The sequence below is a fragment of the Barbus barbus genome (assembly GCF_936440315.1).
Source record: "Barbus barbus genome assembly, chromosome: 30".
Lineage (NCBI taxonomy): Eukaryota > Metazoa > Chordata > Actinopteri > Cypriniformes > Cyprinidae > Barbus > Barbus barbus.
The window spans coordinates 18,405,231-18,431,970 of record NC_136758.1 but is presented as its reverse complement, the minus strand read 5'-3'; the positions used below and the strand labels follow the sequence as shown (position 1 = coordinate 18,431,970).

Here is a 26,740-nt window from a genome sequence, read left to right as displayed (position 1 = left end):
GAATGTGCATTATTTAAAAAAACGTATTTCTACGAATTACACAAACTATGCTTAAAACAATACAACTTAAGAAATGAAATAACAAATCGAAGACGCATCAATACGAACAATCATTAATCTGGTTATGAGAAATGCGCAGTCCACCTTCTGCGCATATATAACGTCTCTGTGATGTGCACGAGCACGAGCTCCCAGCAGCCTTTGCGGTTGCTCTCGCTTATCCGATTGGTGGAATTTGAAAATAAGTGCGCGCGCCACAGTTTGGGAGATAAAGCAACACTAATAAACAATAGAACATAAATAATCCACTCACAGCCTTGTAAGTCAACCAAGTTAACTTGTTGCAATGAGCGTGTTTTGATGTCCTGTTCTTATTTGTGCGTTTGTCAGTTCGGGTGGGTGTTACTGTAATTTTATGTGTGTCAGATTGACTTATAAAATATGTAAAATTGTGTAATTGTCTGTTAAAATTAACATAAGATCATACAATTGATAAAATTCCAAAATAAATAGGAACTGTGTTATTACCATCAGATGTGATTAAAGGGTTGTCATAGTTATTTCACCCTGCTCTTTTATGTCTTCTCATATGTTGTTTAGAGCAATATGATGGAGTCAGGACTAAAGGATGATATGGAAAGACTGGAGATGATAGCTTCGGAAGATTTAAGTAGAAATCTGTCCTCATATTTCATCGAAGGTTCAGATTTACAGGTAAAATGACAGCTGGCCATGAACAATACTACAGGATTAAGTGTGATTTTTACATTGTGATTAATAAAATGATCAACAGAAATGTTTTGACCCTCGAAGTTTCTTTTGAAGGACCCGTCTGACCCGGAGAAGGAACATTTGAAGGTGTATCTTAGGATAAGACCGTTTTCATCGGCTGAGATTGAGAATGAAGAATCACAGGTGAAAATAGGAATAAATGGTTCAGGGGTACTGCACACATTGAAGCACCCTAAAATGCAGACCCTCATGTAGATTTTTTTTTTTTAAATAGGAAAAATATTTTAATAGGGAAAATCTGTTTCAAATATTGTCTCTTATTAAAAATGATTAGTCTGTGCCTTCTATCTGTGTTTTTGAAGGACTGTGTGGCCATTCAGCCTCCAGAGACTGTGCTCCTCAAAGCTCCACAATCATCTCTTTCTGCCAGGCTCAGTGATAAATCAGTGCCAGTTACAGCTCAACGTTTCCAGTTCTCTCAGGCAAGCATTCCCATCAGCGCAAACCATCTAGATTGACTGATTACGTGAACCAGTAGTTTTCCCTATTTAACCATTCTGAAGAATCTTCAAATTTGTCTTTGGAAATACAGTTTGAGGTCAAATGTTGTGCTCTGTCTTGAGTCATGCATATAACTTGATTTTGTGGTATTTTTAGGTTTATGGTCCAGCCACTACACAGAAGGAGATGTTTGATGGCACAGTGAAGGGTCTTTTGAGCGATGTGCTAGAAGGCCAAAACTCTCTGGTCTTTACATATGGTATCACTAATGCTGGGAAGACCTTCACCTTTTTAGGTTTGTATATTTTGTTTTTCTTATTGTATTGATAGACTGAATTATTTTCTGTTGTAACTGACATAATGCTGTTAATGCTCCACAACCCATTTTAATTTGAGCAAGAAACAAAAGTAGCTTCCAAGCCAAAAAGTTGTTATATTTCAAAGAAAGATTACAAACATTTTTTTTCTATGAGGAAGAAGACAATAAATGCCAGGAATGTGTAGTAGGGTCAGTAAATTGAGGTCAGTTTCAATCAGACCAAACATGTAAAAGAGTGTGTTAATTCAGAAGTAAACAGAAGGAGAGATGGATCATTTGTTCAGCATCAAAAATGAAAAGAAGGGCTATCCATTTTCTCCAGGGGTTCTATCCATCAGTTAATTGAATGGAGGCAGATCTGAGTGTGTGTCATGACATTTTGAACAATTCTTACACGGTCAAAAAATGTATCAATACAGCATGCATGAGTGAATCATTCATAATAAGATAATGCATAATTAAGATGCATTTACAAACTGCAAAGCTTAAATTTCCATGCTGTGCTGACTTTAACAGTGATTTGTTTTTGTGAAATATTCAAATACAAGAATTAAGTCCTGATGGTGTTTTGATGTATTAGGTCCGGATACTGATCCAGGCATATTGCCTCGTTCCCTCAACATGATCTTCAGTAGTCTGGATGGTCGCATCTTCACCCAGATGTGCCTAAAACCCCAGAAGTGCCGGGATTTCATCCGGCTTACCAAAGATCAGCAAAATGAGGAAGCAGTTCGCAAACGCAACCTGCTAAAGCTTTATAAAGAGGTACTCTATATACAGAGCTGGGTTGACAAATTGTAGTCCGTTACTGATTCCAAATTACATGACAAAAATGGTAGTTAGTAACTTAATCCAATACATTACATATTTAAGGTAATATAATCAGACTACTTTTAGATTACTTTTGACCTATCTCGTTTTTGTACATTTGATTTAAATATGTACCATATGTTATATTACGTCAAGGTTTCCCAAACTGGGTTTATGAGTTAAATAAAAAGGTAATAATTAATTGGATTATAAAAATTTAAAAAATAAAACAAATCATTTTAAAATGAATCAAAATAAAACACTTAATGAAAAAAATTAAATATTTGTTTACCTACAAGTAAAGAGACCATAACCAAAGTCAGAGAACCATTAACATGCAAATGTGATACTTTATTATTAAAATATTTATTTTAAAATCTCAGGGGTACTTCAAATAAAAATATAATAGGTGCAAGAGGATCAGATGGCAAAAAAAATTGGTTAATTTGTGTATTTTAATGTGTTTGAAAGACAAACGCCTTCCAAAGTAATACATGGTAAAATAACCAACAGAGTGATAATTCAAATAAAAATGAATGTGTTCATCAGTAGTTGATGCAATGTTGAAACCTGAAATGATTTTTGTAAATCCAGCGGTCAAATGCAGTGTAGCAACCTGACTAATGACTGATCTCTGTGTGAATGTCCACAAAACTATACGACTTTCAGAATGTATATATGTGGTAGGCTATTTTAGAAAGGAAAATTAAATATGTAATCATGCAATCCATAAAGTAACTGTAGTCTGATTACGAGTATTTTAAAATGTAATTTTAATCTAATTAAAACTAATTAATTTTTGTAATCTGTCCATGTCATAGTGAGTTGAACAACAACTGTTTCGTTTGACTCAGTCTTTAGTTTTTGTCTTCACTTTAGACTGACGCACAGAAGAGTACATCTTGCCAAAGCTCGAAGTCTGATCTTGAAGGTAAAGAGTTTTTTTTTTTTTTTTTTAATTACACCTTGTTTGTCTGGCTGACCCATAACTTTCTGGTTGCCTGTTAGATGGTTCCACTCTAAGTGATATAAGCTCTGCAATGAATGAGAGGAGTTTAGCTGTGGATATGGACACAAACACCAAGTTTTCTATTTGGGTCTCATTCTGTGAGATCTACAATGAGAACATCCACGACTTGTTAGAACAGCATTCAAACAATGCTTCAAGGAGAACCAGCCTCCGTCTTTGTCAGGATGTCCAAGGAAACGCATTCATCAAAGGTAAACTAGCATCGATTTATGTAATTTGCTATTTATTCTATTGTTACAATGTTTCCATGGACCTGATGGTGATGGCTCATCCAAGCAAAAATTTAACCCTGATGTTTTAAAGTTTTTCATGTAACAACAAAAATAATGCTCGTCATAAGGCTGCATTTATATTTATATTTATATATATATATATATTATACATACATTTCTCTTTTATGCATTTGACAGATGATTTTATCCAATGTGACTTAATTGCATTCGTTATATAGTTTATCAGTTCAGGCATTCCCTAAGAATCAAACCCATGAACTTGGTTTTGCTAGAACCATATACTGTTTGAGCTGGAGGAGTGAGATTACACTGTGATATTTATTCATTAAATCATTCCAGAGAGCAATTATATTTAATTTGTAATTATTGAAGTGACTTCTGGGGTTTTTTCTTGGGATAATGTGTAATAGCTAAAACTGGCCAGGTGCTGGTGCTAGAGCCACAAGAAAAAATTTAAGAGTTAAGATTAAGAATGCTATGAGTGATTCAGTCAGTTCATTTAAGCTGCTGAATCAGATTGTGTCTTTGCTCATAACAATTTTTGTTTTCTAGATCTGAGATGGGTGCAGGTGAGCAGTGCTGATGAAGCCTTAAAAGTGATGAAACTGGGCAAAAGGAACCAGAGCATCTCCAGCACTAAGCTCAACCTGCTCTCCAGCAGGAGGTACACTATACAGATTCTGTAACTTCCTGCTGTTTATCCTTTTTAACACAGTGGTTGTTGTATGCATATGTTATTCTGACTTCATGTCGTCTTTGCCTGATTTTTAGCCACAGTATTTTCTCTGTCCGGATCCTGAAGGTGGAAGATGTGGGAATACCCAGAGTGGAGTCAGTTAGCGAGTGAGTCTGTGTATCCTGATCTGAGCTCTCTACAGGTTGTGATGTCTTTCAGAATGGTTTGTAAAAGTATGTACTTTGGTTCAAGGCTGGCGCTGTGTGATCTGGCCGGATCAGAGCGATGTGCTAAAACACAAAATAAAGGTGAACGGCTGAAAGAGGCAGGAAACATCAACACCTCTCTACTCAGCCTGGGCAAATGCATCAATGCACTGAGAAATAACCACCAGGCCAGGTATACAATATGTTTTTTTTTTTTTTTATACCCACTTTTCTTTGTCCTTTAAACACTCTTATTTTGTCTTTTCAGACAGCATATTCCATTCAGAGAGAGTAAACTCACTCACTATCTGCAGGGATATTTTACTGGCCGGGGTAAAGCCTGTATGATTGTAAACATTAACCAGTGCGCCTCCATGTATGATGAGACGCTCAATGTGCTCAAGTTCTCTGCTGTAGCTCAAAAGGTGTGTAATTTCCTAATATGATTGCATCTCAGGGTAAGATAATTAAAAAATGAAAATTATCATCAATTACTAAGCCTCATGCCATTCATCTTTGTATATTTAGTGTAACCTGAGATATTTTTAATGAAAGCTGAGTGATTTCTGTCTCTTAATTTGAAAATCTATTCCAACAAAACTTTGATTCTTCAAAAAGTTCATAAAAAGATTGTAAAATAAATCCTAATTAAATCCATGGTTTAGCTAATTTGTGTTGATCAATGTTTTCATGTGAATAAAAGCCTAAATCTACACATTATATATATATATATATATATATATATATATATATATATATATATATATATATATATATATATACACAGTATATATCTTCAAAAGAATTAGATTCAACTTCTCAATTCTAATGGGTTATTTTTACAATGTGTTTATGAACTTTAAGCATTAAAGTTTCAGTGAGATGGACTTTCAATGGAGGGACAGAAATGTCTCGGGTTTCTCTAAACAAAATCTTTATTTGTATTTAAAAAATGATATAAAGTCTTATGGGTTTAGGCACAACATGAGGGCAAGTAACTGATGACAATTTATATTTTCCTACATTTTTGGACCATTTAATAGGTTTCCCGTCATAGATTTCTTGACATTGCTCAAACTGCTGAAATGTTGTTGTTGTTTTTGCTGAAATACTAAATGTTTTTTTTGGAGCTGTGTTATGGATAGTTCTGTGTTTTTCAGGTGGTGGTTCTCACCACTAAGATCGTTCCAGTGGTGGTGAAAAGGAGTGCCAGAGAGGTGTCCTTCATTATCAACAACGTTGATCGTCGGGAAATGCGGCGCAGCTCGTTGGTACGATGGGACCCCAGCCTTGAGGATGTCCAGGAAGATTCTGACACTGAGGAGGATGAAGAGGAAAGTGAAATGGAGAACACCATTCTGGATGCTGAGGAAGAGGGGAAAGAGACTGTGCTGCTCGATAGGGGGATTTATGAGGTGAGATTTGGCATCTTACACTATAAGTCACATCTATAGTCATTTTAGTTTTTTTCCTTATCAGCCATAGCTTTAAGTGTCACACAAGACACATTTGAACTGTTTTTTTTTTTTTTCATCCACTTAGGACACACAAATATTGATGCGTATATTAATATATTTTTATATTGTTGCTGCATGTTTTTATGTTTGCATAACACTGAGGTTTCTGCATCAGCATTGCTGTTTTGTATTTGTATGTAAAGGCCCAGCTGCAGTTTATAGATGAGATTCAGCAGCAGTTGAGGAAGGAGAAAGCTGAACACTTAGCTCTCGAAGCACGTGTTCGAGATGAAGTTACAAATGAATTCTCTGAGCTGATTTCACAGATGCAGGAAGATTACAGGTCAGAGATCACAGGCCCCCGTGCTCAATTATGTGCAATTAAAGCAAATTACAGGTCATGCTATATGATGACCCAGACTGCTTTCCGTGTCTCTTTTTTTTTATTTTAGTGAGCGGATATCAAGAGACAGGGAACTGATTGAGGAACGTTGTGAACGGAGACTGGAGATTCTTAAAAACCTGGTGGGAAAAACAGCTGTGGAGGACGACAGCATTAATTCAGCTGCGACCAAATCAGAGGTACAGATATGCTGTAGTTTTCAGACTAGACATTCAGGTTGTACTATACTTTCTAAACACTTTCTTTAAAAGGTGATCTTATGTTTTTTGTTAATGCTCAATTGTAGTTGTGAATTTGTGTGTGTGTGTAGGAAGAGAACCATGTCTCTCTAGACATCGTTCTTGACTCTATGAGCAGTGACCTGGCTGGAATCAGGCAGGATGCCCAGACTGCCCAGTCCTGCTTGGTGACCTCTGACCCTAAAGTCTCTGTGATGCTGCTAGACCTTGAGAAAAAGGTCACAGAACTTTCAGAACTGCTCAGTGAAACTCAGAATCAGCTGTCACTCAAGACACAGGGTGAGAAACAATCGACTGCAGATAAGCAGACCCACAACAAATCTGCCCTTGCACAGAAATGTTTTGTGCTTCCCCTCTCCCTTCAATGTTTGAATTGTTTTGTTTTTTTTTTGCTTTTAGGGTTCCCACTATTCTGGAAAATGTCTCTCTCTCAAAAAAAAAAAAAAAACAATATATATATATATATATATATATATATATATATATATATATATATATATATATAGAAAGAGAGAGGGAATATATATCACTTTTTTTTATAATTCCACCCCCTAGTCTTAAAAGGTCATTTTCTAGTATCGCTATTTTTTTTTTATTTTTTTTTTTAGTATTTCTTCAGCTAGAAATTGCTTTTTGTGAGACCAAAACATTTCCATGGAAATTAATTGGCCAGAAAGTGTGGGAACTCTGTATTGTGAGAGACAGATGCTTTTGCAATAGGACTATAACCACATGCACTTGCTTAGTGTTCACACGCCACCTTACCAGGCTTCCTAATCACTTGATCTAACACCAAGCCCCATACTGCCTCACAGAGCTGGAAACCCAGAGCAGACTGTCAGATGAACTGGAGGAGGTGAAGAAGGTAAAACAGCAACTGTAAAAGGCTTACGCCAATTTAACATACAGTGCGAAGACCAGACTCGCACTGATTTCTGCATAGGCAAGCTCCACTTTTTTTTTTTCTCTTTAGAAACTGTAAAAATGTTGAAGTTGTAGCTTGTTCTTCTGATTGTAGGCTTTGGAGAGCCACAAGCAAAGGGAATGGGAGCTGAGTGAAATGTGTAGACAAAAGAATGAGATGGTTTCCAAACTCCAGACAGCTCTTGACCAACATGAAGAACAAAAGGCTCAGGATGTGAGTGTGAACATCTAGAGATTTGTTTTCAAATGTCCATAATAATTGGATGTACACTGCCATTCAAAGTGTCTTTTCTTTTGTTGCGGATTTCCAGAGAACTCAAATTGACTCCACCAAAAAGGAGATCATCCATCTTAAATGCAATTGTACCTGCTCAGAGCAGCGGCCTGACACACGGACCGAAACCAGGAAGCGGCGTCAGGAAGGGGAGGGGCTTGATGGACAGCCCCCTCTCAAGAAAGGTACAGACTCTGCCCCATGTGCTGAAAAGTGCCTCCCAGCTTTTGTCACAACCAGAGGAGCCGGCCGAGAGAACCGGGCTAAAGGACGATGATACCTTCACGGTCGAAAAAGGCTCTCGAATATAAAGAAATTATCGTTATAAATATGTTTTACAAAACATTACCACCGTGCATAAGACCTGTATTTCAAAGTGCTTCTGTGAAGTATACTGTTTTTATAAACTGAATAAAGAAGTATATTTATTTTACACATAGAGAATGCTGCACAAAATAAAAAGCACTATAAGTTATAAAAGGGGGGGTAAATGCCAATAAAAAAGGATGCTTGACTTTTATTCATATATATATAAAAAAAAGAGTAACAGAAATGTTGTTTTAGTATTAAAGCATCCCACACAAACATGAGGTGCTTCCTGGGTATGAATAGGAGGCTTTCAGGAGTGATTCCACAGTTAAATACCCCTCTTTCATCTTCAGAATGAAATCAAATTGAAAATTAATTTTATGCTCAATGTGCGAGTAAAGACTAGTGAATTTTAGATTAAATTAATGACTTGCTTTGTTGCCAGGCCAGTAGCAATAAATTTGAAATGCCTGGTTGTACCAAACTAATTTAAATCTTGAAGCAATTTTTAAATGAAAACAATTTATATTAAACAAACACACACAAATATTCCATGTCACGCAGACAGCTCATTAATATACATTTTTTTAATGTATATATATCTGTTAAGTGTTTCTAAAATTCTCCATTCTTTATAGGTCCCCTGGAGGACTCAAAAGTCCAAGATGATGTGCAAGATAATGGATGTGAAGACTCCGCCCTTCTTGAGGTCAAAGGTCAGCTGGAGCATTGCCTTTCTGAATCCAAACAAAAAGACAAGCAGATCACAGATCTGGAGCAGGAATGTCACTCATTGAAGGTTTGCATTCAGGATCTGAAGTCTAAATTGGAAGAAAGAGTTTCACAGGAACGTATTCTACAAGAGAAGCTACTTCAGACATCCTTGGAAACTAAATCAATGGTAACAGCAGTGGATTGCAGCGATTTGAAGGTAGAAGTTGTGTCCAATTATAGTAAGACTACAGAGAATTTAAAAGGTCCTTCTCAAGAACTGGCTGCTGCCAAATCACAAATGGCTAAGCAAGATCACAAACTGGGAGAGAAGAACAAACACATCTTGACTCTTAAACAGGAAATTACACTACTGCAACGGGAAGCAGAAACCTCCAGAAATACATTAGCTGACTACGATGACCTCAAAAAAGTCAACTGTGACCTGCAGGCTGAGGTGACAACCCTTCGTGGGGTCAAAGCTGAACTAGAGGATCAGGTCAGATGCCTTGAGAAAGAGAAAGAAGAGAGAAACACAGTACATCTGTCTAAAGAGGAGGGGCGTGGAGAAAGGGAGGTGGGGCTGATGAACCCTAACTCTCTTGGATCTAAAAACAGGGAGTCCCATAGCAAAATAAACATCACGATGTCTGAAAAGGAAGCTGAGCTGGCACAGAGGGAAAACGCCCTAGTGTCAAAGGAGACTCAGCTCCTAGTGCTGCAGAAGAAGCTGAAGGAAGCGCAGGAGCGTCTGGAGGAGGAGGAGACGCAAGCTGTGCAGGTGGCACGCAGGAGGGAGGCGGAGAGAAGGCGAGAGCTGCTGGCTGTGGCAGAGGAGGCCATCGCTCAGAAAGATGCAGAGCTGCAGAAGAGACAAGAAGAGATCAACCGGTCAGTTATGTTCCTCCTCAATTACAATACAGTGTCGTAAAACACAAGTTACATTAAACCACCACATAAAATCAGTTCTTTTTTTTTTCTTTTTTGTAGCATTAGTGTCTTACACAGTCGAGCACATTCACTATTTTTCCTTTTTCAAATGTCTTTATATACACTACCGTTCAGTGGTTGAAACTGATCAAAAGTGAGTACAAGTAAATGCTGTTCTTTGATGTATTCAACAAAGAATCCTGGTTTCCACAAAAACATTAAGCAGCACAGCTGTTTTAAACATTAAAAATAGTAAATGTTTCTTGAGAACCAAAACAGCATGTTAGTATTATTTCTGAAGGGTCGTGTGACACTGCTGCTGAAAATTCAACTTTGCTATCACAGGAATAAACTCCACTACATTTTCAAATATATTAAAATGGAAAACTGTTTTAATTTGTAATATCATTTCACAATTTTACTGTTTTTAAATGCAGCCTTGGTGAGCATAAGGGATTGCTTCATTTCACTTTGTGAAATGGAAAAATGAATAATGTATTATTATTTTGTGTTTAGTCGATTCACTTGTACTCGATCCTTTTGTTTAGAAGTGAATGGCTGTTTAATGTAGATTCTTTGTAAAACCAAGCTTGTTTATGGTTTTTAGAACAGACTTTAATGGCGTAAACTTGAGTATTGGAAGCTTTCCTATAAGCATTGATTTTCTTGAAAGCATCAATCTGCTTGAGAAATGTTATTACTTATTCCCTGAAATGAATTTTCTTGCTTTATTTGTCAAAGATATTGCTCAAGATTGCTGCTTTTGTTGGATTAATGATTATCCCCCACACAAGGACATTGATTTATTTTAGCAGCCTGGAAGGCTTTTTATTCTCTCTTACTGAATAAGCACTAAAAGGCAAGTGTATTTGTAACTGAGTTCAAGTTCAAGTTGAGCTTTATTTGTCTTTAAGGCTTTTAGCTAGTGGTTGACCAACATGGATTTTTCATTGGTTCATGCCAATATTTAGAGAACAGGATAGTTGCTACAATGCCTCAATAATAGCAAATTAAATGCATATTTTCTGAAGAGAAAAGAAAACTCATTTTACACAACATCTACTCAAACATCACTGAAAAAAATTCTATTTGGAACTGACAAAAGGTAAGGATAAACACTTCTCTTAATTGACCAAGCAGACATGGTTTAATGATGCAGATAACCTCAAATACTGGCCAATTAATCAGATATCATTTATCAATACTTTTGCCTCAGATTTATTGTTTCTTTTTATTTTTTGGTGTTCATTCTGTGTGCATGTGCTTTTCTATCACTCAGGTTAAAGGAGGAGATTAAAACTAGCGAGTGTAAGTTGAACAGTATGGCTGTTGATCTGCGCAGAAGGGAAGATGATTCATCTGATCTTCGGGAAAAACTCTGTGACTCAAAGAAACAGATTCAGCAGGTCCAGAAAGAGGTGAGAACTCACTCTGTTTCAAACGTCTTTACCATCTGGGCCAAAATGTGTCAGAGTTTATATTGAATCGGACTGCTGTTGACTTGTGTTAAAACTCCTTATGACTTAGATCTCCTCCATGCGGGTCGCTGAGAAATCTCTACGAACGAAGCTCAGTGATCTAGAAAAGACCAAAGCACAGCTCCAGAATGAGATCGCCAACAGGGACCGCGCCATCAACCAGCTGAAAGCTGTAAGCACCACCTAGCGATGAATAACTAAAACCACAAAGAGAGAAACATTAATTGACACTGTCATGTGAACTAATTATTTTCTCTTTGTTCTAAAACAGGAACGATCTTCTGAATCGAAATCAGATGAGAATCTGCTGCTCTATCAGAAAGCATGTAAAGGTAGGCTATATGCTGTTTAATTGCCTCCGTCTGCACAAGTGTGTGCACTAATGGGTTTGTTGATGGTTTCTGTAGATTTGCAGGAGCGCGAGCGTGTTATTGAAGACATGCGTTTGGCTCTGACAGAACAGGAGGAAACGCAGACAGAGCTGGACCTGGAGCTGAACAACAGGGAGGCTCAGATAAATGAGCTCACTCAGGGTACAAAATCACATGGAGAATATTGCATTCATAATACTTTAATGTACTGTAAAGCATTTAATAATAATATCATACATTTAAAAAAAATGTGTGTGTGTATATATATTTTGTGTGAAAAGTATTGCAGGGTGTTGCTGTCTAACATAACATAAATTGAAAAAAAAAAAAACGGTATGTAACAAGTTTAATAGAAAAAACAACATTTGGTATGTCCACATTTTGCTTTATTCACTTTGTTCTCTGGTGTGATTTGAGGTGATTTAAAAGACCATCTTTTTCTTTAAAGGGAAAAAAATCTGTATGAAGGAGTTCATATGATTATAGTCACATGTACTTATTTCTTAGTGACCTAAAATAAGTACCGAATTTTACATTTCTTATTGTTGCATCGACATTTTTTTGGGTTTTAAAACCATTCAAATTTAAATCTTTATATTTATATTATTTATAACCTCACTCTATTTATTTCCAGAATTGATGAGGTTGAGAGAATTGCAACCTGAACAGAAGAACAGGAGAGATTCCAGATCAACCTCTGATGATGTTTTACTGGCCAGACAACAGACCACTCAGGCCCAGGAGTGCTTAAAGGTCTGTTGTCTAAATTTTTTTGGTTACACTTTACTTGAAGGGGTGTGCATAAGACTGACACGACACCTTCAAAATATGAAGGAGGTTTTATGCATGTTTATGACAACTGTCATTAAGTGTCATTCGCTCTTTGTCATTTTTAATGCAAAGATGACATTATTTGACCTAACCCTAGCCCATAACAAAGACATCTCAAACAATGTCATCTTTGCATTAAAAATTACATAACTGAGCGAATGACACTTTAATGACAGTTGTCATAAACATGCATAAAAAATGTTCATTTTCATGACATGTGTCATGTCATGATTATGAAGGTGTCATGTCAGTCTTATGCACACCCCTTCAAGTAAAGTGTAACCTTTTTCTTTTTTTTTTTTCAATTTCTCTTCAGCTGTAAGAGAAATGTGCTCATTCTCTTTGTTTGGTTCTTCTGGGTTCATGTTTGTAGCTGGCCAATGAAAAGCACCAGGCAGAGCGCAAGAAGTGGATGGAGGAGAAGTTGGTTCTGATTGGCCAGGCTAAAGAGGCTGAGGAGAGAAGGAACCAAGACATGAGGCGATACGCTGATGATCGAGAACGGCATGCTCGCCAACAGGCCGAAATGGTAAATAGCAGTGTGTGTTCAGACACTAAATATATTTTTAGTTTAAGAGAGAATGACTGTTGATTTGTGTCTATTAGGAGTCTCTTGCCGCACGTCTTGCTGCTCGTGAGGAAGAGATGGAAAGCTGGAGAAAAGAGAGAGACGCACTCGTCTCTGCTCTGGAGGTTCAGCTGAAAAAGCTTATCATGTCGAATGCAGAGAAAGACCAACAGATCAAGATCCTACAGTCCAGAAACACCCCCCAAGCACCAGAGGTCAGTCTAGTGTCTGTTACAAACTCTGTTTATTCATGCTACACTACCTACTAGAAAATAAAATTTTATTTGATAAAGTGGCAGTAAAGCCTAATAAAATTGTCAAGTAAATGCTGTTCTTTTGAACTTTCTATTTATCAGAGCATCCTGAAAAAAAGTATAAGTTTCCACAAAAATATGAAGTAGGACAACCATTTTCAACTAGGGCTGGGCGATATGGCCAAAAAAATTATCACACTTTTTTTCATATCAGTCGATATCAGTAATTATCACGATAAATGTCAAATCTTTATTTCTTTCAAGTTTAAATCCAGATTTTTGCTCCAATGTGAAAGTTTAAACCATTAATTTTCCTTAACAAAATAAATATCTAAATAGAAAAATTCATTTCTTAGGTTCTGCATGTTCTAATGAGTGATATTGTTTCAAATCAAGAAACGGGTTTAGGTTGCCTGATAATATTAAAAATATCATCACTTTTTTTTGTCTCTTAGAAATGCACATTTGATAGTAGCTTGAGTTAGGATGTAGAGGTAAATTTTTGTTCATTATCAAAATCAGGAACATCTGTAAAAATTGTAGCAACCTCAGTTTTATATGGTTAAATTTATTCTGACCAAAGATTATTTTTAATTTTTTTTTAAGCATTGGACTCCCACAGTAGCATACATCCATACAATCATGATATACACAGTTAAAACCACACAGGTGTTTTTGCGATGGCTCCATTTCTGAAAATGTTTAGGGCCGCAAACTGTACAAGTGTACCAAATGTCATGCTTTAATGAAAACCTTTTTTTCACATATCACCTGGACTAAAACATTATATTGAACATTTATCGAACTCTTCATATCGTTTTATCGAGGAAAATTGTTGCGATATTTATCATTATCGAATTATCGCCCAGCCCTATTTTCAACATTCATACAACCATTTGATCATAATAAGAAATGTTTCTTGACCATTAAATCAAGATCAGGTGATCAGATTTCAAACCTAATTGAAACCAGTAGATGCATCAGCCAATCATTGCACATAATGGGGTGGGCAATAAGCAAAAAATGTCACTATTATTATAAATTTTGGTTGATGATAAGATTTATCGTAATATACACATTTTTATGGACATATTTTATTTGAATGTCATGTACATTGCAATAAAACAACTTTCATGTATCTGTTCAGCATGTATTTTCAAAAAGAAAATTACTGTAAAATAATTTGAGATAAAAGCATTCTTAATTCATATGTTGTTCAGTAATACTTGCGGTAATTCACTCAGTAGCAGTACAGGTGCATTTTGGAAAGTGTGATAGCAGTGTCATCATTGTTCAGTGGCACTGAATACTTAATTCTGATTGGTTGACAGACATTCTAAGGGTTAATTTAGTCTTGGTTTGTTTATCGCATTATTGTCAAATTAGCAGGACTTCAAAGAGCCATACAACTCTTTTGAAGCCAAGCAAATCTAATAAAAATGACATACAATTCAGAAATTGATTTTACCTGAACTAAAGCTGACTGGGACCACTGTCCAGCCGAAAAATATATTATAATTATGGAGACCTAGTAATGTAGCCTATGTGACTATAAGACATGTATGTGTCATGTATACACACAGATCCCTATTGTCAACAATAGTCTTGCTTCTGCAAATATATATTATTTTTAAACCATGCACATTAAATAGCTGTATTACCACCTGATTGTTTGCTGTGTTGCTCTACAGTTCATTCCTTCATCAATTTTACCCTACATGAAGTGTTATTTGAACATTTTGTCCCTGTCTCAGGAGGTCACTGAGGACAGTAGGACCGAGGCACTGCAGGAAGAGCTAGCTGCAAAGGAGGCAGAGATCCAGAAACTAAAGGAACAGCTCCGTGTCAGCATCATAGACAGCAGCCTTCGCAGAAACTCATCTACCCAGGTCTGACACACGTGTTTTATTACTGCCATTCACCCGTTACCTTGGATGATTCATTAGAGTCCGTGTATGACAAATATAATCGCTGTCGAATGACCAAAATCGTAATTTGAAGTGACTTTACTCTGAAAGTTCTCAAAAAGCATTTTGACATTTGCACTAAACACACTGCTGAGTGACCTTGTCCTTCAAACTGTCATTTTTTTATATACATATATATACCTGAGCTAAGTTCTCTGTGTACTAGGAGAAACTGTAAGTCATATGAATTGAGCTTTTATATAGATTCTAATAGCCCTTTATATATTTTCACTTGTTTGCTTTCCAAAGAATTCCCCACACTGCCTGCTTTGTACACATGCATTAATCAGGCAGTTCTTAGTATTTATTTGTACCAACCTGAGGTGATATGTGTTGTTTATTAGACATACTGTAGCCGTTTATTAAATTGAGTTTCTAATCAGATGTTGAGTGAGGAATGTTGATTGATTGTCTCTAAATTTCTGTGCTAGACAATGGAAGCAGAATTATCTGACACAAAGCCTCTGAACACCAGTACACTTAAACACACAAGCAGAGCCAGAGGATCTGTCACCAGTCAGGTAAAACAGAAATGCGTCTTATTTATCATTTAAATGTAAAAATGTCAATTACTTTCTGTTGCTTCCTTTTAATTTTTATTCTTTTAGTTTGCATTTAGTTTTGTGCAATAGTAGATGCAACACACAAGTGCATATTCATCATCTCTCTTAGTTTTGAATGATCTGTCAGTAACAATAGATAAAAACACCACAAGGGAAAGTTGTTATGCTGACACTAATGGTATAATGAATTAATGATTTAGATTAATATTCATTTATTAATATATTATCGTTCACCGTTAATTCATTTTCGTTTCTATTAGATTAATAGTTTTATATGTTGTTACTTTTGATAAGAAACACAGTGTCATCTTTCAAATTATGTCCATTTTTTGGGGGAAATTCAAACAATAAATGCCGTTTTGACTCTCTGGTGTGGCACGACAGATCAAACGCCCACGCGGAGTGAGCGTTATCTCTTCTCTTTACTACTAGTTTTAATGTGAAATAAACTTGAATGAACAACTCATGCCTCACATAATCGCCCAATCAGTGTTTCAACCGTGGGAAGACGTCAATAAAATAGCTTGTAAACCAAATGTCACATAGCTTTTAATTTAGCTCAGGCAAGTCATTAGTGTCCACCGCTGGTTAGTTCACTAAGGAAATGAAGAGCAGAGAAATATTAGACTATATACTCGTTATATTTTACTTTACCTGTTAGTTTTTTTTTTTAGTGGAAAAAAAAAACTTTGCTTTCTTTCCTTAACCTCTCCCTGTCTAGCTAGTACTTACTCTGAACAATGCCTGAAACTTTGTATTAGTGATGTCTTTAATTATTTAATATATGTTTAAATACATCTGTTATGAAACAAGTTTTGACAGCCACTATGTAAATGAATATATTTCAACAACAAATATAAATTTTATCATTAAGAAGTTAATTTAAAAACTGCATTATATGCAGTTTACATGTTTGCATACAATGTTTTTTGTTTTAAGTTGTGTTGATTATTATATTAGAAATAGTAATTAATTAAGTTTGGGCTCTGTTGTTAATTGTAACCTTATAGTAATGTAAACAAGCTCCATATAGTTAGTTTAGAGCAGAAGGTGAGGTATATTTTTATCCCTAGGAAAATCTAATTGAATTTATTTAAAGAAAGCGCAATTTGTTCACAATACCACTGTTTAATAATAAAAAAAAATATATATATATTTTTCCCCTGCTGTACCGACATGTTTACGGTTTAAAATGTTGGGGTCAGTAGGATTTCTAATGTCTAATCTCTAGTATTTTACAGTTGTCACCTCTTGTTTCATTAAATTAATTTGTTGCTTTTGCTGCATTTGTGGATTTTTGATTAAAAGCATCTACTTTATGAATATATGCACATATTTCTCAGCCCATTGATTATGATAATCAAGTTAATAATAATGATCTTCGTATCACAGAGTTCGTCTGGAAGCTATCCACTGGTGCTAGATTCGTCAGAGATCTCCACGGAAACAGGCAGACGTTCCAGGTTTCCGCGGCCCGAGCTGGAAATTTCCTTCAGCCCTCTGCAGCCGGATCGGTTCGCTCTTAAGCGGCAGGGTGAAGACTCCGCCGTTACTGTAAAAATCTCCCGACCCACACGCAAAAGGAAGAGCGGAGAGATGGAGAAGGTGAGAAATGAAATGGATGGAGGCGGTTTAGGAAATGGTTTTCAATTCACACAAATTAGAATGGAGTACTGTGACTGGAATGACTTTGAATCATCTTGTGCTTGAGCTGTATGTCTAATCTTTTCAATTTCTAGCCTTAGAATCATGGGAAATTGAGTAGAATGTTAGTTTAGATTTATCACAAAGTGTTCAGTCCTTTTCCTCCCCTTTAGCTGATTATTAAAAAATTATTATTATTGATATTCTTCATAAAACCAGCAGTCCATCGGCTGCTGCCCTAATCTGCACAGCCAACAGCCCTTCCTAATTAGGCATTAACAAGGCTCTAATTTTCCTCACTTGCGCTTAAAGATCAGTGTTCATTGTGCATGGGCAGCAAAATGGCAGTCCTATTAAGCAAATAGTTCTGTGTGTGAGAATATATTTATATGTGCGTGTGTGGTTGAGAATGCCTTGGCCTAACCTCACACACTCTTCTCCAGGCAACATAAAAACTTGCGGACACTTGTTTTGGGAGCAATAACAATAATAATAGAATACACAGTAGGTTTATAGATTTCTAAAACCTGTTTATGGAAATTTAATTGAATTGTTCAGACAAAGGGATTACAGATGCACAAATTCAAATCTACCATAAATGCAGACTAAACAGGGTGTTAACATTTTATTAAATTACATTTTATACGGGTAGCTATGCACTTAAGAGTCTCTAGTCTGGGTAGATCATGCTATTCTCTCCAAACAGCACAGTGAAGATGTTATGTTGCACACCGACAAAATGCTTTCCACTCCAAATAAGTGCTCTCTTATTGAGAAAGAATTGTGTGCTCTCTCACCGGTTGTCCCTGGCAACAGAGTCACGCTTCCACATGCTTTGTAGCTGCTAATTGTTGGAGACTTTTGTAATTGAATGGAACAAACAATTTTTAATGGCGCTTCTGTTCACTTGAAGAGGAAAGGAGGCAGGAGCAGCGTGGTGAAAAAGAAAGCTTTCTCTGAACCCAGTGCTCAGGTACTCTCTTCCTGTTTAATCCTACCACAGCTCTTCCACCTTCAGGACTCCTAATGGTCTGGACTCTCAGACACTCAGGGTCATGTTAATTTCCTCAGGTTATCCCACTGAGCTGGATATTGGATGTATAAATCCATAAATTGTAAAGTAACTTGTTTTTTTTTTTGGCCCTCTCTATATTTTTTTTCTTCACACTAAATCAATTTGGGCAAATCTGTGTGAAGAAGGTGTTCCATTAAATTACTGGTTACTGGCAAAGTTTGTCCTTAAAATCAACATGAAACCCAAATGGACTCTCTTTACTTTAAAGGAACGGTCTACAAAATAAAAATTCTGTCAGGATTTTTAGTCTGTTTTAGGTTTGATGTGCTGCACAAAGATTCTTCAGCACAGACCTGCCTAAAGAGTCCTAAATATATTTTCTAGTTCCACAGAAAAAAATATGTATGCAATGATTGAATGTTCATTAAATCATCTATTCATTTACATTTACATTTATTCATTTAGCTGACGCTTTTATCCAAAGCGACTTACAATTGCTATATATGTCAGAGGTCGCATGCCTCTGGAGCAACTAGGGGTTAAGTGTCTTGCTCAGGGACACATTGGTGTCTCACAGTGGATTCGAACCCGGGTCTCTCACACCAAAGGCATGTGTCTTATCCACTGCGCCATCACCACCCCATCATAACCCCATTTAATACACGTTCCTGATCTTATTCCTGGTGTAGGACTTTCCTTCTCACCTGTTTTTAAAAAAAAAAATATCTTGTGCAAAGCAAGACTGCATTTATATGATCAAAAACACTGTAATACTGTGAAATATTTTTAACAATTAAAAAATTAATTAAATGTAAGTTTTCAGACAGGAAGTCCTTCACAGTCCATTGCTAACTGAAATTAGGTCTGGCTCTATTCTGAGAAGAAAACCCCCCACTTGTTTACAATCCAATTTATTCCTTATGGATAAAATCTACTTCATTCTCATTGAATATTCTTTTTTACTGTGGAATGTGTCCCATTACAAAAGTAAAGTTTGCATATGCTGTTTCATGTTGACTTTAAAGGCTCTGTTTTAGCTTCCAAACTCATTTACTAAAAGCAAAACATGACTTGGCCTAGACCTCTTTGATTGAAGTACCTATAAAGTCTAAAAATACAGAAATGAAATCCTACCAGTAGCCTTATTAACCCTTTAAAATCCCTAGTAAAGTTTTTTTGACCATTTCATCCAGGCCATTTGGTTCCTGACGGTGGAAATGCAGCTTATGAGTCATTATCCCACAAGCCTTTGATGCATCAAAGAAATAATAACCTTTCTATCAAGGTGGGTGTGTAAATGGAGTGGGTTTTGCTATATGGTTTACAGATCCATCAGGGTGATATTTCATGTAAGAGCTGTCCATGCCCTCAGTGCCAGGGTATTTGTTTCTACATGATGTATAAACGACAAAGGCTTTGGGAGATAATGCTCTGTAGAATTTAAAATAGACCCATAATTCATCATTCACTCATCAAATCCTCAAGATCACATTTAATTGGAGGAGATCATTGTGATCGTGCAGTGCCTTCACCCTCGACACCTGAATTATTGTAATTACACTTTCCCATTTCATGGCGGGAAAACGCCAACACCTGACTGCAGAACAAGCCATCATTCTTGATCTCTCACGTGTTTCCCTCGGATACGATTGAACAGTGAACGACTTGGCAGGTTCCTGGAAGTCAGGGCATTATTCTTCCTTTAATGCGAGCTTGCAAGTCAGAGAGTGGCATAGTATCTCACCTCCCAACACTGGAAACAACAGGTGACAGGTGTGACAGACAGAGATCCTCCCCTGTCCGCCCTGTTTAGACTGGCGGGGGTTAAGAGCGTGGCATTGGCTGTCACATGCAATGTCACAGACGTGATCTTGTTGTCTAGAGAGAGAGAGTTAGTGACAGGAAGGGAGTGATGGAGCAAAAACGCAGACAGTTTGATGAGAGAGAGAGACAAGAAGAAACTGAAAACGATGAGTCACTGGAGAGACTAAGAACGCTTTCAGACTGAATCATTTATTTATTCTGCAGATTAGATTTTTTTTTTTTCATGTATTTGTTTATATGTTTGTGTGTGCAGAGAGAGATTGAGAGGGATATGGCAGATGCTCTGTTGTCTTATTAATGATGATTTAATGCACTGCGCTTTCTTGGCACTATTTCAGTCAACTAATCCTCAGGGGATCCTCTGTGATCTTTTGAGTGTCAAGAATTTAACTGGCACTGTTTCCAGCTGACCTGAAACCAATTTGTGTTTTGTTGGGATTAAAGATTCAGATCAGCGACTCAGACATCCAGTGCTGTCAGTGTTTCTCCATATGCATTTAATATATAATTAGCAATTCTACGATTGCTTGTTGGTCACAACATAAGCAGAGGGTCTGTTAACCACTGTGTCTGGGTAACTGTTCTTTTCCTTGTCTAGTTGATCATCATAACATCCATCACATCTTATCTGACCAATCACAGCCAAGCATTCAGATTCTGCTAAGGCCTGTTTCACTGTCTGCATTGTGTGAACTGCACATGCCATATTATTATGTGGTTACAGCATTCATGCTAAACTGTTATTTACATGCTGCGATTGGCGCATACAAGACCTTTTGTTCAGTAAATCTGACTGAATTCAGACAATTTAAGCAATTTATAGCTACACTTTGGAGTTTAGGTTGTTACAGTTCAAAAGTTTGGGATTGGTAAGGATTTTTTATTATTATTATTTTTTTTTAAAGTCTCTTAGGCTCACAAAGGCTGCACGTAAAATGTAATTTATTCCTGTGATTAATTTTCAGCAACCGTTACTCCAGTCTTCTGTGTCACATGATCTTCAGAAATCAATCTGATACGCTGAATTGGTCATAGAAAGAACAGCATTTATTTACAAATATTGGTAACATTATAAATGTCTTTACTGTCACTTTTTGACAGTTTAATGCTTCTCTGCTAAATAAAAGTATTAATTTCTTTAAAAAAAAAAAAAAAATCTGACCCCAAACATTTGAACAATAGATAGATTTCATGCTAGTCAATTTATTAACGTTCTTTATGGCCCACTTCCAATAACCATTTAATAATATTAAATAATAGGCTTTGTTTATATAAATTTTCAATCTTGAAAGCCAGGAATCACTTTGTTTTCTGCACAGAGGTGTAGGTCTGTTACACAGCAGAAACGCTGTTAGTGTAAAAGCACAATACAAACCTGTTGTTGTAGCTGTTGCTTTTCTCACAGTTTGCAGACACAAAATGAAACAGGCCTAAAGCAAACCAAAGCATTAATGTTAGCCTTTGTTTACTCTTGCGCTTTGACATTCCTCAGGATGGGGTGGAAAGTGAGAACATTAGGAATACAAGGAGTAGAATGACTCCTCGCCTAATGCCTCATCAGGAAGAGGTGAGTGACCACATTCTAATGCTCAAGCAAATTTGTGACCCTGGACCACAAAACCAGTCATAAGGGTCAACTTTTCGAAATTGGAAATTTAGATTTATCTAAAAGCTGAATAAATAAGCTTTCCATTGATGTATGGTTTCTTAGGATCGGACTATATTTGGTTGATATACAACTATTTGGAAATCTGGAATGGGTGCAAAAAAATCTAAATAGTTATAAAATGGCCTTTAAAGTTGTCCAAATGAAGTCCTTAGCAATGCATATTACTAATCAAAAATTACATTTTGATGTATTTATAGTAGGAAATTTACAAAATATCTTCGTTGAACAAGATCTTTACTTAATATCCTAATGATTTTTTGCATAAAAGAAAAATCGATAATGTTGACCCATACAATCTATTTTTGGCTTTTGCTACAAATTTATCCCAGCGACTTAAGACTTGTTTTGTGGTCCAGGGTCACATTTATCAAAAAAATACAATTCTTGTTTAGATTAATTAAGAGATGTAATAAGGTAGAAATGAGGTGGAAGAAGGAGGTATAGGCTGATCCGATATTCAGTATCGATATCGGCTCCGACACTGGCATTTTCTGCCGGATCAGGTATCGGTTAGACGAGACCGATCCAAATCCGAAATTGTGCGTATACTATTTTGTTATTGTTAAGCCCCACAAAAGCCACAAACATAAAACACCATAAAGTTTTCGTGCACTATAGTGTTCTGAAGCCGTAACAGTTTAATTAGAGATGAATATTTAAGTCAAGATCTGTCATCCTCCATTCAGCATTAAAACTGCGTGCCGCGTTCGGTTACAAGTGTCAAGAAGATGAAACTCTCTGCAAGATTATTAAATACTCCTATTATTATACTTGATCTGTAAATAAAGATAAATGATTTTGCATAAAAGGACTTTATCTTTGTGCTGTTTTCAAAATCATGTTGGTGTCTGTTAGATCACAACACTGGACTAGAGAGCACTATGTTCTTAACGAGCACAGTAACTGAAATTGAAAACTGTTAAAAGAAAAGTCTCAAACTATCGCGTTAATATTAATATTTGTTTGAACCTTTTATGCAGACTTGCGGAGTGCATAAGCGCTTTGTGCCGCTCTGTATTTGAAGCCTTTCGGAGACCTGCCAACCTGTACGCATTTTGCGTAGCGGGCACGCATTTTTCTCAAAGTACGCCGGTACGATTTGTCACTTTAAACTACGCAAAAACCTGGTGACGCCTTTGTGCAGCACAAACCAATTAAGCAACCGCAATGAAAGAGCACTGGGTTCATTCCCCATCTAGCAAGTGGGATGATTAGGTAAACGGGTTGGGGTGGATGTGGAAAGTTAAAATATTGAGTTGTTAACTTAATCCTCTGGAGTCAACGTGATCGCATTGATATTCTAGACGAACTGTGAACAGAATAAAAGCACACATTCATATTCAAATATGCTGCGGTTATTCCACTGAATTATTTGTGTTTGTGTTTATTTGTGTTCATAGCTGCACTCACTGAACAGCGTCCTGGTATCAGGGCTTTTAGTCCAAAAAAGTGCACATACTTGGATAAATACTGATATATTTGCACTAGAGCAGACAGTTACCGTGTTTGGGTAACAGCTTCACAAACAGTCTTTTCAACTACACAGTATTATTTATGTACCTTTTGTCCACTATGTGGCGAAAAGTGACTTAATGTATTTGTGAGTGAATTCGTCAAACGCTGATTCATCCAGTAAAGAAACAAGTGAAGTATTTATGAGTGAGACATTAAATCATTCATTCAAACCACTTTTGCATAATTTTAATATGAACTAATATATTATAAATACATATTAATTTAAATGTTTAATAATTTGTTCAAATTAAATGCTTTTAAATAGACTGCAGCAATAATATTTTGTCACATTATTTTGTTTAGTGGGAGAATCGTGATCTCTGTGCACACCTTTAGTAAATATCTAACATGAATAACATTATCCTAACACTACGTAATTTTCAAGCTTGCCTATTCACCAGGCATTTAAGTAGGCAAAGTAGTGTAAAGTTATGTGCTTGGTGACAGAAAAGTGTGTGTGTGGAAACTGACAGGGGGAGAGAGAGCAGCAGACCTAAAAAGAGTCCATGCCCCACAGCAGTACCCACCCCCCACCCCCCGTTGGTACTCCCAAAAAAAGGTTATTTATAGCCTTTCTTGTTCGTCTTACCTATCATATGTTTCTGCCTCATTACTGTGCAATACATTTAAAAGAAATGTTTTACAGTATACATATCTATATATAAATATTACTTTTTTTATGAATGTATTTTACAATACATAGAGCAATGTATATCATTTTACATTATCATTTTAGATTTAGTCCTACGCTTACTCACTTTTATTTGTTCCCCACTAAATAGTTTTTTCCCACTAATTTTAGATTTCATAAAATTGTGCACTCCTGATTTTTCTAGAGTAACTTTTGCTACTGAATTATCCAGTAACCTAGTTTACTAATAGTAATAGTAATTTTGTCATAGATTATAATTATATATGCATTCATTTGTTGTTTTTCTTTACAATAAAGTTGTCAATATTTAGTGGATTGTGTGTAACACAAAAGGTCATATCAACACACATTGAGGTATAAAAATTCAAGACTGAAAAAACCTACCCATGTATCGGATTGATATCGGTATCGGCAGATACTCAGAATTTTTTGGTATCGGATCAGGATCGGTTCTAAAAAAGTGGTATCGAGGCAACCCTAGTATAGGCAGTGGAGGAGTTAAGCGAGAGAAAGTGGCTCAAAGTCACTGAATCACACACACACTCAAAGACTGTGACTGAGAGAGTTGTGAATCCTGATCATAGCCGTTAGTGATGAACACTGTTGTCATTCCTCTCAGCCCTCTAATGCCCAGGAGTCAACCCAAAAAGGAAAAAAAGACAAAACCATCCAGAAGATTGGAGACTTTCTTCAGGGCTCTCCTACGTTTCTTGGAAGTAAAGGTCTGGGAAAAATATATTCCATCATTATTACCCTTTTGATCATTTCTAGACTTTGTCAGACTTGGCCATCTTATTTGTCTGAGAATTACATGCTTTCTCTGTTTCAGCAAAGAGGATCATGGGATTGATGAGCAGAAAGTCTCCTGATGGTGGGGCGATGTCTCTAAAACTCAAATCCAAACGCGACAGACCAGATATCTCCTCCCCAATGGACATACCAGCCCATCAGGTACTGTACTGGTAAACCTACACTAATGTTCAAAAAGTTGTGGTCTGTAAGATTTTTCTTTAGTGTTTTTGAAAGAAGTCCTATATGGTCACCAAGGCTGCAGTTATTTGATTACAAATACAGTAAATCAGAATAATGTGAAATATTACAACTCAAAATAAGTGTTTTCTATTTCAATATATTTAAAAATTTAATTTATTCTTGTGATGGCAAAGCTGAATGACTCCATGGCTTCAGTTCACATGATCCTTAAGAAATCATTCTGATGTGTTGGATTTGGTGCTTCAGAAATATTTCTTCTTTTCAGTGTTGAACACAGTTTTGTTTTTTGTTTTTTTTTGTAAAAAACATGATCCATTTTTTTTTTTTTTTTTTTTTTTTTAATGATTCTTTGATTAAATAAAAGTTCAAAAGAACAGCATTTATTCAAAACAGTCTCACACTCACTTTTGATTAATTTAATGCATCCTTATTAAATATAAGAATTAATTTCTTTAAAGAAAAAAAAATCTTACTGACACAAAACCTTTGAAAATGAGTGTACTTTACGCTGTCAATGTATACAATGAACTTCAACCTATGATGACATTAATGTTCTTAGTAACAGCTGACATTTGACCTTTCTTGTAGATCATTGGCCGGAATACAGAGGAGAAAGAAAGTGAAAACCTTATCAAGAAACGTCTTCGCACTAGAATTGTGAAATAATCTGGAAGGAAATGTATTTTTTTATTCTGTGTTTTGTATCTTTTTTTTGTATTCTAAATCAACTCCATTTTTTAAATCTTTTTTTCTTATTATCTGATGCACTTTTCATTTACAATATCTATTATGTATTAGTTAAATTCTCTTTACTTTTTAGCAAATATGGCACATAATATATTATCCTGGAAATGAACTAACACTAGTGCCGCTTTTAATGGCAAGTTGAGATGATGGACAGTTTTCATAAGCTCATGTATGGAAGAATGAACTCATTTTTTCTGCTCAAGTTAGAATGGAAGTTCAGAAATCACTACTGCACATTTCTGACACAAGCTGTATGTTTAAACCACGGTTATTAGTTTACATTGTGCTTATGCTGCCCTGTATTTAAATGCAAAACTGTAGTTTCCCCCAACCACTTTCTTCTTTTCAAGCTATAAAAATGCGCGCACACACACACACACACACAAAATATAGCACAAAGTAAAAGTTTATGGTTTATTGTGATTTTTAATTTTTCATCCTACGTCAACCTTCTTTTGTTTTTGTGTGTATCACCCTGTCACAAACCATTAATATGTGCCATTCACATGATAAAGACTCTCCATTACCACGTCAGTAAAACTGTGTGCCAGATGCCTAATGACACCCAAATGACTATTCGTTTGAATTACTGAACAAATGCTTATGTAACAGAAGGGTAATTGAATTTCCCAATTGCAGCGCGTGGCCTTGTGCCCTTATCTAATATTGCATAAAAGGAGCGAGGGGAAGGGTGAGGAACTGGGAACAGGTCTGTCTTTGTTGGGACTGAATGACAGGATGTTAACGGGGTGGCTGCTTGCAATGATGAATCATGGTTTTGATAGTGTCGAAAGTGTGGGAGCATGTGGTGAAGACAAAATGGAGGAGTGAAAACCAACTATGTGAGGAGGAAGAATAAGGAGAGACGAAGAGAAAGAAAGAAAAAGCATACAAA

The 26,740-nt window shown here is 36.2% G+C and overlaps 1 protein-coding gene across 2 annotated transcripts; it reads left to right on the top strand.

The window, feature by feature from the left end:
• Positions 1 to 223: 223 nt before the first annotated feature.
• Positions 224 to 26,412, top strand: LOC306850300 (kinesin-like protein KIF20B). Of its 2 annotated transcripts, none has more exons than XM_079385862.1 (34): positions 224 to 319; positions 601 to 714; positions 826 to 915; positions 1,095 to 1,214; positions 1,390 to 1,528; positions 2,133 to 2,317; positions 3,242 to 3,293; positions 3,371 to 3,583; positions 4,178 to 4,289; positions 4,397 to 4,468; positions 4,554 to 4,700; positions 4,776 to 4,932; positions 5,668 to 5,922; positions 6,168 to 6,307; positions 6,417 to 6,546; positions 6,678 to 6,885; positions 7,422 to 7,471; positions 7,625 to 7,744; positions 7,842 to 7,989; positions 8,752 to 9,715; positions 11,034 to 11,172; positions 11,282 to 11,404; positions 11,504 to 11,564; positions 11,640 to 11,765; positions 12,238 to 12,356; positions 12,808 to 12,963; positions 13,041 to 13,217; positions 15,011 to 15,145; positions 15,655 to 15,744; positions 17,179 to 17,391; positions 21,762 to 21,836; positions 24,725 to 24,827; positions 24,935 to 25,056; positions 25,687 to 26,412. In XM_079385862.1, exons 2-34 carry the CDS (start codon positions 607 to 609, stop codon positions 25,762 to 25,764), a joined length of 5,127 nt encoding a protein of 1,708 aa, XP_079241988.1. In that variant the 5' UTR covers positions 224 to 319; positions 601 to 606; the 3' UTR covers positions 25,765 to 26,412. The 2 variants fall into 2 exon arrangements, with proteins under 2 accessions (XP_079241988.1, XP_079241989.1); XM_079385863.1 differs by having other exon boundaries at positions 248 to 395.
• Positions 26,413 to 26,740: the final 328 nt, after the last annotated feature.

Bases quoted from the DNA above. Each gene is read 5' to 3' on its own strand.
- LOC306850300 (XM_079385862.1), top strand. From the start codon at position 607: ATGATGGAGTCAGGACTAAAGGATGATATGGAAAGACTGGAGATGATA. The intron at 5,923-6,167 runs GTGAGATTTGGC...TTGTATGTAAAG, and splicing joins TCGATAGGGGGATTTATGAG to GCCCAGCTGCAGTTTATAGA. The intron at 11,405-11,503 runs GTAAGCACCACC...GTTCTAAAACAG, and splicing joins CCATCAACCAGCTGAAAGCT to GAACGATCTTCTGAATCGAA.